Genomic DNA, 13,092 nt, shown 5'->3' with positions numbered 1-13,092 from the left:
AACAGTTTTTGGCGTAGTTAGCAGGATCCCAACATCCAGGAAACCTGATCGAACCTTTCCTTGGGACTCTCTCCAGGACACACAATCCCAGCGCGCTATTAAGAGGTAAGACACCTTTTGAAATGTCTATTGTTTGTGTCTCCTGTGAGTGGTATTGTTCCCGTGGAAGGTAAGATATTCCTGGTGACGGGATCTTTTTACTTTGAATGTATAAACGTTAATATTAAGGTTGTATACCTAGATCAGGGATACTGGAACATGTGTGAGTGCTGTGTGACTAAGACCCAGGTGGGTCAGGACTGGGTAATAATCAGACTGCAGCCGCCCCAAGACCCCTGCTAGCCTTTCGGGTGTTGGCCAGGGTATCTTGATTGCAAGGGTGATCTGAGGAAATCCCAGTTGCATGTTAAATTGAAGGCTGAATGAAGTGGTACACATGAGACCCCTGAGGACGGTTGAAGGACAGTCAGGTTATATTTGATAGAAGGTCCCGGCTATTAATATAAATACCTTTAAGGGAGGAGACTGGCTGTGGTGATGTTGATGTAATGGACTCAGAGCAAGCACAAGTAGATAATTGTGTAATTGTATCTGGTCCAGGAAAAATAAGTTCTTGGTGTATGATTGTGCAAAATTAGTTCCAAGGAAGTGGTGGTCCCAGGAAAAGGGAACCCCGGTTTGGTATTTAATTACCAGGAATTCACGTGAGGTATATAAAATTATTTATTGGAGCAAATTGGGGAATAAGATAAAACTGCAATTCCCTGAGAAGGTACCTTTGATTAACCCCTTAAGGACAATGGGCGGTCCCTAAACCCATTGAAAACAATGCATTTTGAGCCCGTACATGTACGGGCTTTGTCATTAAAGGGTTAAATGTAATATGAAATTGGCACATAATGCAAAAGTCTAAGAAAAATGATTAAATAAAAATGTTTAGAATTACTGGCATGCCTCTCTAAGAATAAAGGCGCAGAAAACTGAAGAAATGACGTCACCCTTGTATGTGTGTGAATAAGAATGCAATAGAAGTAAAGAGTGTATGTATGTATTTCTAAGATGTGCACAAAACTATTACGAGTGTTTGTGAGTTGTACTGTTATGGAAGTAAAAGGACGTAATGGGATGGGCTGCTATTGGTGGTGGTTCTATGAATGATTTGTAACTGGTATGATGTTATCATTGGGTAAAGAAATAGAATTGTTTGATTGTTCTAGAATTGTTGTCAGATATTAATTTGAACATTCTAGGAAGTGGATAAGAGATTTGTAGTTATTGTAAATGTGGTTTATGTAAGTGTCAAACTTGCCTATTCTGTGCATAAAGGAACATTGAAAGAGACTGTAGCTTTGCTCCACCATAACACCCATGGACAATTATACTAGCAAATAACAGCCTAATTATTTTATTATTATTAAAGTGATGTACAGGAAATGCATATTTAAACAAAATAGGCTAAATAATATATTTGTAACTTGATATTAGTTTTTCTTTTTGTATTTTGGGGATTACGTTTTGAAAATTCCCTGGAGTAATGTTTTTAAGTATGTACAGGATGCCTGACAGTTGCCTCAGCCTGGCCAGCTGGGAAAACTGTGAGGTAAACTATAAAAAAAATGGTTAGAAAAAAAAAATTCTACTTAAGACTTTGCAGTAAGCAAAGTTATATGGTAGTACTAACACTAGTGAATACAATGCTCATAAGATAACTGCTATCGTAAAAGTTGTTTCTACTCCAATCTGCTTTACCGGTGTGTGTGTGATATGAATGAAGTATGAATGAATGTTGGATAGGAACATGGATATTGTTATAATGCGTGTAAAATGGATTAAGCAGATTGGACTTGGAAAATATATAATAGAATACACCCATATCCCTTCATTGGAATAGTTCCCTAACTGTATTTCTATCAGGAATATTTTTTAGTATTAAATTTATGGGAGATTATAATTGTGTTCACTAGGAAATATCAGTTTAGGATACAATGACATCCATATCTCAAGAATATTTATATACGTGCAATGTCAGATTGTATTAGAATATTGATAAACTAACCATTATGATTTGAGTTATATCTCAACAGGGTTCTCAAGCCACCAGAACTCAGATCAGAAAGAAAGTTGAACGCCTGGTGACTGGGTACTTTGTAACAAGAATGTTCACATAAAGTCATGACTTGACTAGTACCTAGGGGATTCATTTAGGTTATGAATTTATAAGGAAATCGTTGTGGCTTCTAAATCCACAGATACAGGTTCACATCTTTCTAGATTCTATCCATGGAATTAAAATTTCTAACCACTTTCTTTTTCACACTTAAATGAAAATAATTACAAAAATCTTGTGCTTGTATTCTCTAAGTATATTTGTACTTTTAGTCTATGTTGATCGCCTCCTAAACGCTTTTAAAACGGGCGTCCGCCGCCATACAATGTATGGCAGATGTTGACGCCCCGGGGAGGGGCCAGAGACGGCCCCTAGTGCCGATCGTGGTGTTGCTGAATGCCTCGAGGTCGAGGCATTAGAGCAACACTGTTTTAGTGAAAAAAAATCGATCACGGATCGATTTTTTCACCCGTTTTAACAAATGACGGTCCTGGCACGTCATTTGCCGTAAACGACTTGTTTTTCCGTGACGTGCCCGGACCGGCAATTGTCATCAAGGGGTTAAATAACTGAAACCCCACCCATATCATACATATTAATGTTATGTAGGTTAGGCTTTTGCCTTTTATGGTAAACCCAGAGAAAGTACAACTGTGCCAGCCTTTAGTAGGAGTTTACTTATTTTCTTTTGTTATCAATGTATATATAGTATGTGAAAATGTAAAAATGTTAGATTTGCCTGCTTTTGTGCAGATCTCCCTGCAGCTGCTTGTATCCGGTAAAAACTTTTATACAATCAAAGAAGTCTGGTGGTCAGCACAACGTTTGATTTCCACAACACAAGCTTGGCAGACAATCTGCTTAGTTTTATCCAACTTTGCTCCTTTGGGCCCACCACCAGGGTCAAAAGGGTGGTCATTAGCTTGTGACATTCTACAAGAGAAGTCATATAGCATAGCATATACACAAACACATCAAACACTGTGTGTAAAATTTATTTTACAGGCCATCTGTAGCAAGTATTCAAATGATCTGTACGACGTACACAGAAAAATAGAACCTCCTCGGCACTGCTTTCTGAAATACCAAGCTATCTGCATATTTTCGTTGTTTGTGGCTTTAAAACTTGAACACCATTTTCGTGTTTTAAATCAGTGGGTAGCAACCACAACGTGAGTTCGCTACATATGCTGCTCTTGATTGGTCCGTTGTGTTGAAGAAATATTGGACTGAAAAGGCTTCTGGGGAAGGATGTGGGAGAAGGCATCTTTCGCTCTCTGGACATAGATAATTGTCAATGCATCATGGCCCACGGTCTTTACTGTGTTTCAGGAGGACTATTCCCCAGGTAGACTGCAAAGAAGCAGCCTAGTATCAAGTCGAGGTGAAGTATATCAAGTTTGTGGAGATTAGGATCCTGCAGTCAGACCTGTCCTTAAGGACAGGAAAAAACACAGTTAGTAAAAGGAGGAGGGGTTTGTCATAGCAACCCCCTGAGGCTGAGGACACATGGGGTAAGCTTGAGTTCGGCAGGGGAGCACTGATGGATTCCTGGGGAAACTCCTTGCATGCCTGCCCAGTCCCCTCTTATGTCTAAGTCATAATTTGCTCATTGGAGGGCACAGAGTGACCCGGAAAACCCCTTCTGGTCTGCCCTAACCAGACTCCCATTGACTAGCCGGCTATGGGAGCTCCATGCACCTGACCAGGACCTAGCCGCAAATCCATGGAACTATGTAGTGGCTAGGTACTACGGCAATGCCTGCCAACATTTGGAACTGCGTCTCTACGGACACCTGTCACTCTTTTGGGGTTACACTATGCTAGCGGTGGGCAACACTCTGAGGTGGTTAGGGAGAGGGAGCTCATTTGGGAACCCTGGTTTAATTACCCATCTTTAGAACTAGGGATTACCCATCCGTAGCTATGAAACTCATACGCCCTGCTACCGCACAGATGTTTCCAACGCTATTGTTCAGGGTACTGACATCGGATTAAGACATAACATCCAAGGACCCTGAGCTCTCCATTGTTAACTCGGGATTGACACTGCTCCCTCAGGATCACCCCGAAATAATGACTCTTTATCGGGTGGGCATTGCTGTCCATAAGACTGTATGAAGGTGCTGGGCTGCCTGGAAGTGATGGGATTATACTTCAGATCTAATTATGTTATTATAGCTGCGCTTGTTGTCTGCTTCGTCTTGGAAAAGCTGGTTCACCAGGAGGGAGAGCTGGAATTTGATATTGGGCTTTGCAGTGACATGCAGAGCAAGCATATTTGGGGACTGCGACAGAATGGTCTCCAGACGACTGATCTAGACTTTTTAGTTACACAGGAGTGGGAACTAGAGAAGGCGTATCAAAACTGTTTGACCGTACTCAACAGTATGCCACAGAGACTGGGGAAATCCCAGCAGAAGCGCTGGGATCCGGGCAGGATCCTGCTGGTCTCTGCCAACTTCTGTCTGTAGCCCCAGAGACCGACTGCAACGACCTCAAACCATCCGGCCCTGCCTCCCCAGCTGAAACAATTACATTAGGACCTCCTCACTGTCTGGGGAAAAAGGGCAGCCGGCCCATCTCCCCAACGGCAGCTCCATAGAGGACGCATTACTCCTCAGGGTGTGTGTGAGGGCCTGGGAGATAGGAGAGCTGGCCATCTACCTGTGACGGGACCGACCTGTACCCCGACTGGGTACTCCCGCCAAACGTTGCTTCCTCCTGCCGGGACACCAACAAGTAACCCCTTCAGCACCAGGCAGAACCAGAGTTGTAGATAGGAGGGACGTCGCTGCACCGAAGCTGCATTGGCACTGTGGCTAGCCGAAGCTTAGCTACACAGCGAGGCTACAGCCCACTCCAAACATCAGGCAACACTCATGTTGAGGTGAAAACAGGACTCATTTATTAAAGCCAAATACAGAACTATATATGCACAAGTAGAAAAGGGGCAAGACAAATATCACATGATCCAATTACCATGTCAGGAAGGACGTAATTAGATCAAATCCTGCAACACAATATCCGGGGGAAGAACAGGATGACACGAGACATAAATAATTACATTAACTGGGGACGTAGACGTGGAATGACGATAGACATATAATTGGCTTGAGACAGACAATGGCCAGGACACAGGGATAACAGGAGCTCACAGGATTAACAGCTACCTGTTATGTAATGGATAATTAGGTACGCAGCAGTGACACCAAGTCATACCTACAGGGGGTCTTAAGACAAGGGCTAACTCACACAATAACAGGGGAAACACTTCACACCTATACAATTAACAATGTACAGATAATCAGCCTTCTTCCTACCACAGGATGTCCAGCTGACGTTACAGTTCTGAGACTCTGAGTGCTAAAACATGGGGTACATCAGCAGACTGAACCCCTGTAGCCACACACAGAAGTCTCTACAAGGCCTGGGCCCATAGTCAATAGGGAGGAGGCTGGCTCTCAGGCCTCTCCAGGGACCCCAGTGATGGAGGGTTCTGTCACACTACCTAGCAAAACAGGAACACCAGGGAGGGGATGCAGGCGGCATTACTCCCGAGCAACTGAGTGAATGCCTGGGAGATGGCCCCCAGGGGCAGCGAGAGCACCAGGGAGGGGATTTCGGACAACATTAGCACTGTGTAGCTAAGCTCCGGTTAGCCGCACTGCCAGCACAACTCCACTACATTGCTGTCCCACTTTGTCTTGCCAACGTTAGACTCGTCTAGCGTTGAAGGGGTTAACCAGCAGAAGGAACCACGATTTGGCTGGTGTATCCAGTCGGGATACAGGTCAGTCCCATCAAAAGGTCATCTGTTATAAGTCCTTACTGACTAATCACAGACAGAGGTTAATACCCACTTGTAAGGCAGCCGCACGAAGAAAAAAAAAAAGACGTAGTAATCAGATGAAATCATGGAAATATAGTCTACAAATCATAATTTTGGAGCAGGATGGTAAAAGTGTTGAACCCAACAAAAGGTACAGTTCACTGATTACTATGGAGATTTGCTTCACTTTATAAAGTGGAGAGTGGAAAATGTGTGCAAATGAACAAAACTTACAGTATACAGGATACCCATCTCTACATGCACATGCTGCAGCTAAGGTTCTACCGTCATTTGAGAAACTGATACAGAAGCATCCCTTGTTGCCAGCGGGGAGCGATAAAAAATGTTTATTTGGAATCCGGCATGCCTGTGCAGAAAAAAACAAACTATCATTTTGCAAGAAAAACAGATTAGGTACGTGGGTCAAACAGTTTTGACAGCAAACCAAAGATCTTTGTATGGGTTCTTATATGCATATTAGTATTCTCTTGAACAAAACAATATCTCACCTGAGCAGTTAGTCTTGTCCAGTTAGGAAGTCCTTTCTTGTGTTTATCCTTTCCAGACTCCACAACTTGTAGGTCGTTTTGGAAGTCAGACATATTGCTTACAGCCTCCTGTTGGAGGACTATGTCATTACCTAACGTTGGATTTACCTGAAAGTAGATTAAGGCAAATTTCATACACTTGCTAGCACTAGATGCATTTATCCAATGCCACGGTTTGTTGCAATTTCTGAGATGTTAGAGCCAACATGTCTTAGACTAACCAGCTTTGAGCACTGTCAACCACATGTTGATCACACATCTCCCTCATTTGAATGTTTGGTTGAACAGCTACCAAACCTCTTTACCATATCTCTATTCTATTGAAGCCCCAGGGAGATGTCTTGTGTAGATTCTTTGCATGGATGAGGTACAAATTATATATATATATATATATATATATATATATATATATATATATATATATACACACAAACCAAAGGGAGCGGCTGCACACTCAGAGAATTTATTAATATACACAGGCTTTTATTTGCCCAGGTGCTCCAAAAATAGCCAAATATATGAAACCAAAGAAAAATGGGCACTCACGGGTCTTTGCAGTAAAGTGCATTAAGCACAATTTTATTTCAACCAGCACAGCCAACGTTTCGGACCACCTCCGGTCCTTTCTCAAGGCAAAGAAAGGACCGGAGGTGGTCCGAAACGTTGGCTGTGCTGGTTGAAATAAAATTGTGCTTAATGCACTTTACTGCAAAGACCCGTGAGTGCCCATTTTTTCTTTGGTTTCATATATATATATATATATATATATATATATATATATATATATATATATATATATATATATATATATATATATATATATATATATATATATATATATATATATATATATATATATATATATATATATATATATATATATATATATATATATATATATATATGGGTCCCTGGTGTGGAGCATTTCAAGAGAAGGGCTGGCCAGTGCAAGGTACAGAATACTGTCCGAGATTCTTATGACCAGCACCAAATACATACAAACATGCTAAAAGGAATAAAAGGTATACACATTCAGATTCCTGGGTTGCTGCTACAATAATAACAAAAAGACCAATATGTACACAAAACAAACATTCGGCGTATAACCTGTAAATACTGTTCACAAAATACGGGAATTCCGTTACATTATAGGGCCATTTATTGTTTAGCATGCTGCTTCGTGAAAGCATCACAGGTTTGGCAAGGCCTATGGAATTGCTTGCCAATGAGCTGAATGTTTTGTGACTGCTTTGCATTTTAACCCAGAAGAGACTCTCAAGCAATTTAAACTTTCTCTGTACACCATTAATGATGTACATGTGTGACAGGAGTGGCACCCGATGTGGTATTCTGCTGCTGTAGCCTATCTGCTTCAAGGTTCAATGTGTTGTGCATTTAGAGATGGCATTCCGCATACCTTGGTTGTAACAAGTGGTTATTTAAGTTACTGTTGCATCATCATTGTCTGCCCATTCTCCTCCGACATAAACAAGATATTTTTGTCCACACAACTGACGCTCGATACTCTCTCTTTTTCGGACCATCTGTAAACCCTAGAAATGGTTGTGCGTGAAAATCCCAGTAGCTCAGCAGTTTCTGAAATACTCAGACCAGCCTGTCTGGCATCAACAACCATGCCACGTTCAAAGTCACTTAAATCCCCCTTCTTCCCCATTCCGATGTTCAGTTTGAACTTCAGCAAGTTGTCTTAACCACATCTACATGCCTAAATCTATTGAGTTGCTGCTATGTGATTGGCTGATTAGCTTATTTGTGTTAACAATTGAACAGGTGTACCTAATAAAGTGGCCAGTACACACACACACACACACACACACACACACACACACACACACACACACTAGAGGCATTCCTGGACCTGTTTAGACTTGTGAGACTCTTCCAGTAATCCATGTCCTTAGTCTGCTTGTCTTCACCAAACTGTTTGCGGGCTTTCTTGTGCATCGTCTTTAGAAGAGGCTTCCTTCTGGGACAACAGCCGTGCAGACCAATTTGTGCAGTGTGCGGCGTATGGCCTGAGCGCTGACAGGCTGACCCCCCACCCCTTCAACCTCTGCAGCAATGCTGGCAGCACTCATATGTCTGTCGTCTATTTCCTAAAGTAGACAAAGTAGAAATTATTGTTTTTTTCCTGCGGATAGTGGCAGTACGTATGGGATATAGAAAGATCCCTTACATGGGTGGGATAGAGGCATTGACCGCTTGAAGAACATGAAGGCCAAAGGCAGCTTCCAAAGCTGCAGAAAGGTCTAGCCTATAATGTCTAATATAAGTATTCCATGAAGACCAGGTTGCCGCTTTGCAAATTTCTTCTGGGGAAGCTAAGGCCTTAGCTGCCCAGGAAACGGACATAGCTCTAGTATAGTGTGCATTAATATGAGTCGATACATCCACTTTACAGGATACATAGGCTAAACGAATAGTATCAGCGAGTCATCTAGCCAGAGTAGATTTGGACAACTCCTGGCCCGCAGATTTCCCATGAAACTGAAGAAACAGGTGGTCTGACGCAGGAACATGAAGAGCTCTTTCAACATCCAAAAGAATGCCACATGATCTCTTCTGGAGAAGAAGGATTAGGAAAAAAGGTGGGTAACACTAAAGGCTGGTTAATGTTAGTCCGCGACAAGACTTTAGGGAGGAAAGGCGGTCGGAGATGCAGAACTACTTCATCCTGATGAAAGACAATGAACTCACTGGATGACGAGAGAGCCAGAATTTCACCCGCTCTTCTAGCTGAAGTGATGGCGACCAAAAAAATGCAGTTTTTAGGGAGAGGAGTTTTTAAAAATATCCCTTTAGTTGTATGACTGGCTTGCCTCCTCCGGCGACCATCTTCTTTGGAACCAAACGTGAGCACCCCGACCTGTCTCTGGCGCCTCTGTTGCGACAATGGACCAGTCTGCTGGTTGAAAACAAAGCCATCAATTGAGCTGTTGGAGAACCACTCTTGACACCTGGATCTTAGAATCTAACTCCTCTTGAGACCTGGACCAGCTGGAAAGGATCTGCCACTGAAGTGGTCTCATTCTTGACCGGGCCCATCTTACTGCTGGGATGTTAGAGGTTAAAAACCCAGGAGACTCATTGCTTTCCTGATTATACAAATCGGATATCGTTGCAGATGGTTTGATCCGTGTGATCTTCTGAGAAGTAAGGTGCAAAAAGAGGGATACAGAGTCCACAATGCAACCTAGGAAATTGATTCTCCTGGATGGAGTAAGATTAGATTTTTCTGTGTTTATGATCCATCCGTGCTGTTCTAAAAAGGCTATTGAAGTCTTCAGTTGGTGATTTAGTTGACTTGGACAGGATGCCTTGAGAAGCCAGTTGTTGACATACGGGATGGCGGCTAAACCGTCTCAACTGCGCCGCCAGGGGACAGAGAAGCTTTGTGATGACTTGTGGAGCGGTAGCCAAAACGAAAAGAATAGATTTGAGATGAAAATGCTTCAGGCCATTCTTTGTTCTTATAGCAAATCTCAGGAACTTCCTGGAACTTCCTGCCATAGGGACGTGTAGATAGGCATCTTTTAGGTCTATAGTGACCATGAAATCTCCTTCTCGGATGATGTGGGAAACGGCTATAATGGCTTCCATTCTGAAATGTTGCTAAGCGAAACAACGATGGAAGATGGTCTTTAAATCGAAAAAAAATTGAGAATACACTCCTCTCCATTGATGTTCCGAGGGCACTTGTTCGATGACCTCTTTCACTAACAACTTCAACACTGCTGCCGACAAAATTTTGTTCTTACTTTTTGTAAGATAAGAGGAACACAGGAAGTGGTCGCGAGGAACAGTGAAAAAACCTGATCTTGTAGCCTACAAAAACTATTTGTCTAGACCACTCCGTTATTAATGTGTTTTCTGTAGACAAACTATGCTTTCTGAAAGTGTTGCAGGCGACCCCTGCTCTCTTGCCTTCCAATGGCAAACCAAAAAAAGTCTTCCTTGTTCAAACAGCAGGTCACATAAGACTGCTTTAGAGGCTGTATCCGCCTTCCAAGATCTTAACCATACTGCCCGTCTGGCCATAAAGTAATCTTCCATTTTCGATATCAACAGGGCTTGATAACAGCTGCTCCCGCTGAAGCTGCTTTACTCTGAAACACAGCTGCCTGAACCATTCTCCTAACGGCTGTTACGGCTCTCTCATCCATAGCGTCTCTGAGTCCCGCTATCTCACCTATAGGAAGCGCGGTTTACTTAGATAACTGTGCAACTTGCACCTCTCCAGTTGGAAGCTCATGCCATTTAATATCTTCTTGAAACTTGAATTGATTAAAACGCTTAGAAATAAAAGCTCGATTGCCAGGGTTATTCCACTCCCTCTGCATCAATTCCACTAATTTGGGAGGAATAGGGGAAACCCTTCTTAGTTGCTCTCGGTTGAAACTGAAGAACGCAGTTAACTTCTTTAATAAACTTGTCAATTTCTTGAGGTGGAAAGCCAAATCCGTCCTCTGAATCATAAGAATTAGTCTCAGAAGATGAGCGAGAGCATTCTCCCGAAGAACGGTCAGACGATGCCGCCTTTAATGCCTTTTGCAGGTGACTCAGGTGCAGGAGATTTAGCTTTAACTGCTGAAAGGTCTGGGATAAATTATCTTGGAACCAGCATAAGAATGACTGCATGTCTTTTTGCTTTTCTTTTGCCACGATGTCCGCAGCACACTGTTGGAAAGTCTTTTTTCTGTAGCTGTCCAGGAGCGGCATATTACAGTCTGCACAGGCTAGATATCTAGCTTTAAAAGCAGCTATTTAGCAGGAGGAGCAGGTTTGTCTGTTTCTGGAGAGGAAGGGTTCAACATGTTTAGATAAAACACAAATTAAAAACAATGCAAGACAACCGTGTGGACTCTTGTGGTCAGTCAGGTTTGCACAGCTTAAAATAGGCTGCCAAATCATGAGAATTGGCGCCATAAAAATGAACCATCCCGCGCATGCTACGATCGCGCTACAGGATCACAGTGGAACGAATAGCCACCTGGGCGTGCGTTCCACACAGCTCCACATGCTCCTCCTCCGCAACCAAAAAGGATAGAGTGAACGCTGCCTCTGTAAGCCAGTTACGAGGCACGCAGCACGGAACTTCCACCCGGGAAGTTTAAACCGCAGCCAAACACTCACCCCTCCAGCAACAACCTGTGTGCCGCACCATCAGAAGAATCCACGAAGCTGTTCACCCTACGAGGGACAAGAAAGAACTGAGGACTCTACCAGTTTGCCAGCTTTTATGGGTAAGAGGGGAGGAGTATACTTTTTGATTGGTCTTTCAGAAGCTTGTCCTGAGGGGAAAGAACAACCCATACGTACTGCCACTATAGGCAGGAAAAAAGACATGCGTCCATCAAGTTCAGTCTTTCCTATATCTGTTAATTTGTCGCTGTTGATCCAAAAGAAGGCAAAAAAACCCCAGTTTGGCTCTTTCCAATTTTGCACTAATCGGGGAAAAAATTCCTTCTTGACCCCAAAATGGCAGTCAGATTTCTCCTTGGATCAATAAGCTGTTTCCCCATAAGTAAAGATTATATCTCTGAATATTATGTTTTTCCAAGTATTCATCCAGCTGCTGTTTAAAACGTCTGTACAGACTCCGATAAAACTACCTCTGCAGGCAGAGAATTCCACATCCTTATTGTCCTTACTGTAAATAAAACCCTTTCCTCTGCCTTAGACTAAATCTCCTTTCTTTCAGTCTAAACGCATGACCACGTGTCCTATGCATAGTCCTGTTTATGAACAGATTTCCACACAATGGTTTGTATTGGCCCCAAATATGTTTATATAATGCTATCATATGCCCTCTGAGGCGCCGTTTTTCTAAAGTAAACAGATTTAAATTTGTTAACCTTTCTTCATAACTGTAGTGCTCCATTCCTTTTATTAATTTTGTAGCCCCCTTCTGCATCCTTTCTAGTGCTATGATATCCTTCTTTAGAATAGGTCCCCAAAATTGCACAGCATATTCAAGGTGCGGCCTTACCATTGATTTATACACAGGCAAAATTGTATTTTTATCCCGCGAATTGATGCCCCTTTTTATACACGACAATACCTTGCTGGCCTTAGCAACTGCTGACATTGTTGCCTAGTTTTTTGTCTATAACAATTCCCAAATATTTCTCATTTGTCGTTATCCCTAATTCACTACCGTTTAGGGTGTAGGTTGCTTGTGCATTCCCTACCCCGAAGTGCATAACTTTACATTTATCTACATTAAATTTCATCTGCCATTTGTGTGCCCAGTCCCCCATTCTATCTAGATCCCTCTACAGCACAGTAATATCCTGCTCACACTGTATTACTTTTTTTTTAAATTCATTTTTTTTTTATTTTTGAACATTAGTTGTGAAAGGAACAATAGCGCACACACGTACTAGGCAATAAAGAAGACAATCACGAAAAGTGGTGCCTGTAATAAATATAAGTCAACTATTAATCTCCAAGGACAACAATTGGCTCCCAACACAATGGGATTCCTCTTGAGTAAACCAGTTTCAAGGAATTACTCTAGTGGCGAAACCCAAATGTCCAGGAACTCACAATACATCAAAGGGCTATCTCTCTACCAGGTGGGA

At 42.4% G+C, this 13,092-nt stretch overlaps 1 protein-coding gene across 2 annotated transcripts in view; it reads right to left on the bottom strand.

Annotated features, from left to right (window-relative positions):
• The window catches only part of AHI1 (Abelson helper integration site 1), a 263,073-nt gene that overhangs the window by 191,234 nt on the left and 58,747 nt on the right, over positions 1–13,092 (bottom strand). For both annotated transcript variants that reach the window (XM_053460103.1, XM_053460102.1), the window contains 2 exons: positions 6,449–6,595; positions 6,174–6,306 (listed from right to left, as the gene is read on the bottom strand). In XM_053460103.1, coding sequence (XP_053316078.1) covers positions 6,174–6,306; positions 6,449–6,595 — 280 coding nt within the window. The remainder of the gene's footprint in view (positions 1–6,173; positions 6,307–6,448; positions 6,596–13,092) is intronic.

This window comes from Spea bombifrons, chromosome 3, assembly GCF_027358695.1.
Source record: "Spea bombifrons isolate aSpeBom1 chromosome 3, aSpeBom1.2.pri, whole genome shotgun sequence".
In the NCBI taxonomy this organism is placed as follows: domain Eukaryota; kingdom Metazoa; phylum Chordata; class Amphibia; order Anura; family Pelobatidae; genus Spea; species Spea bombifrons.
This window is presented reverse-complemented; position numbering and strand designations above follow the sequence as displayed.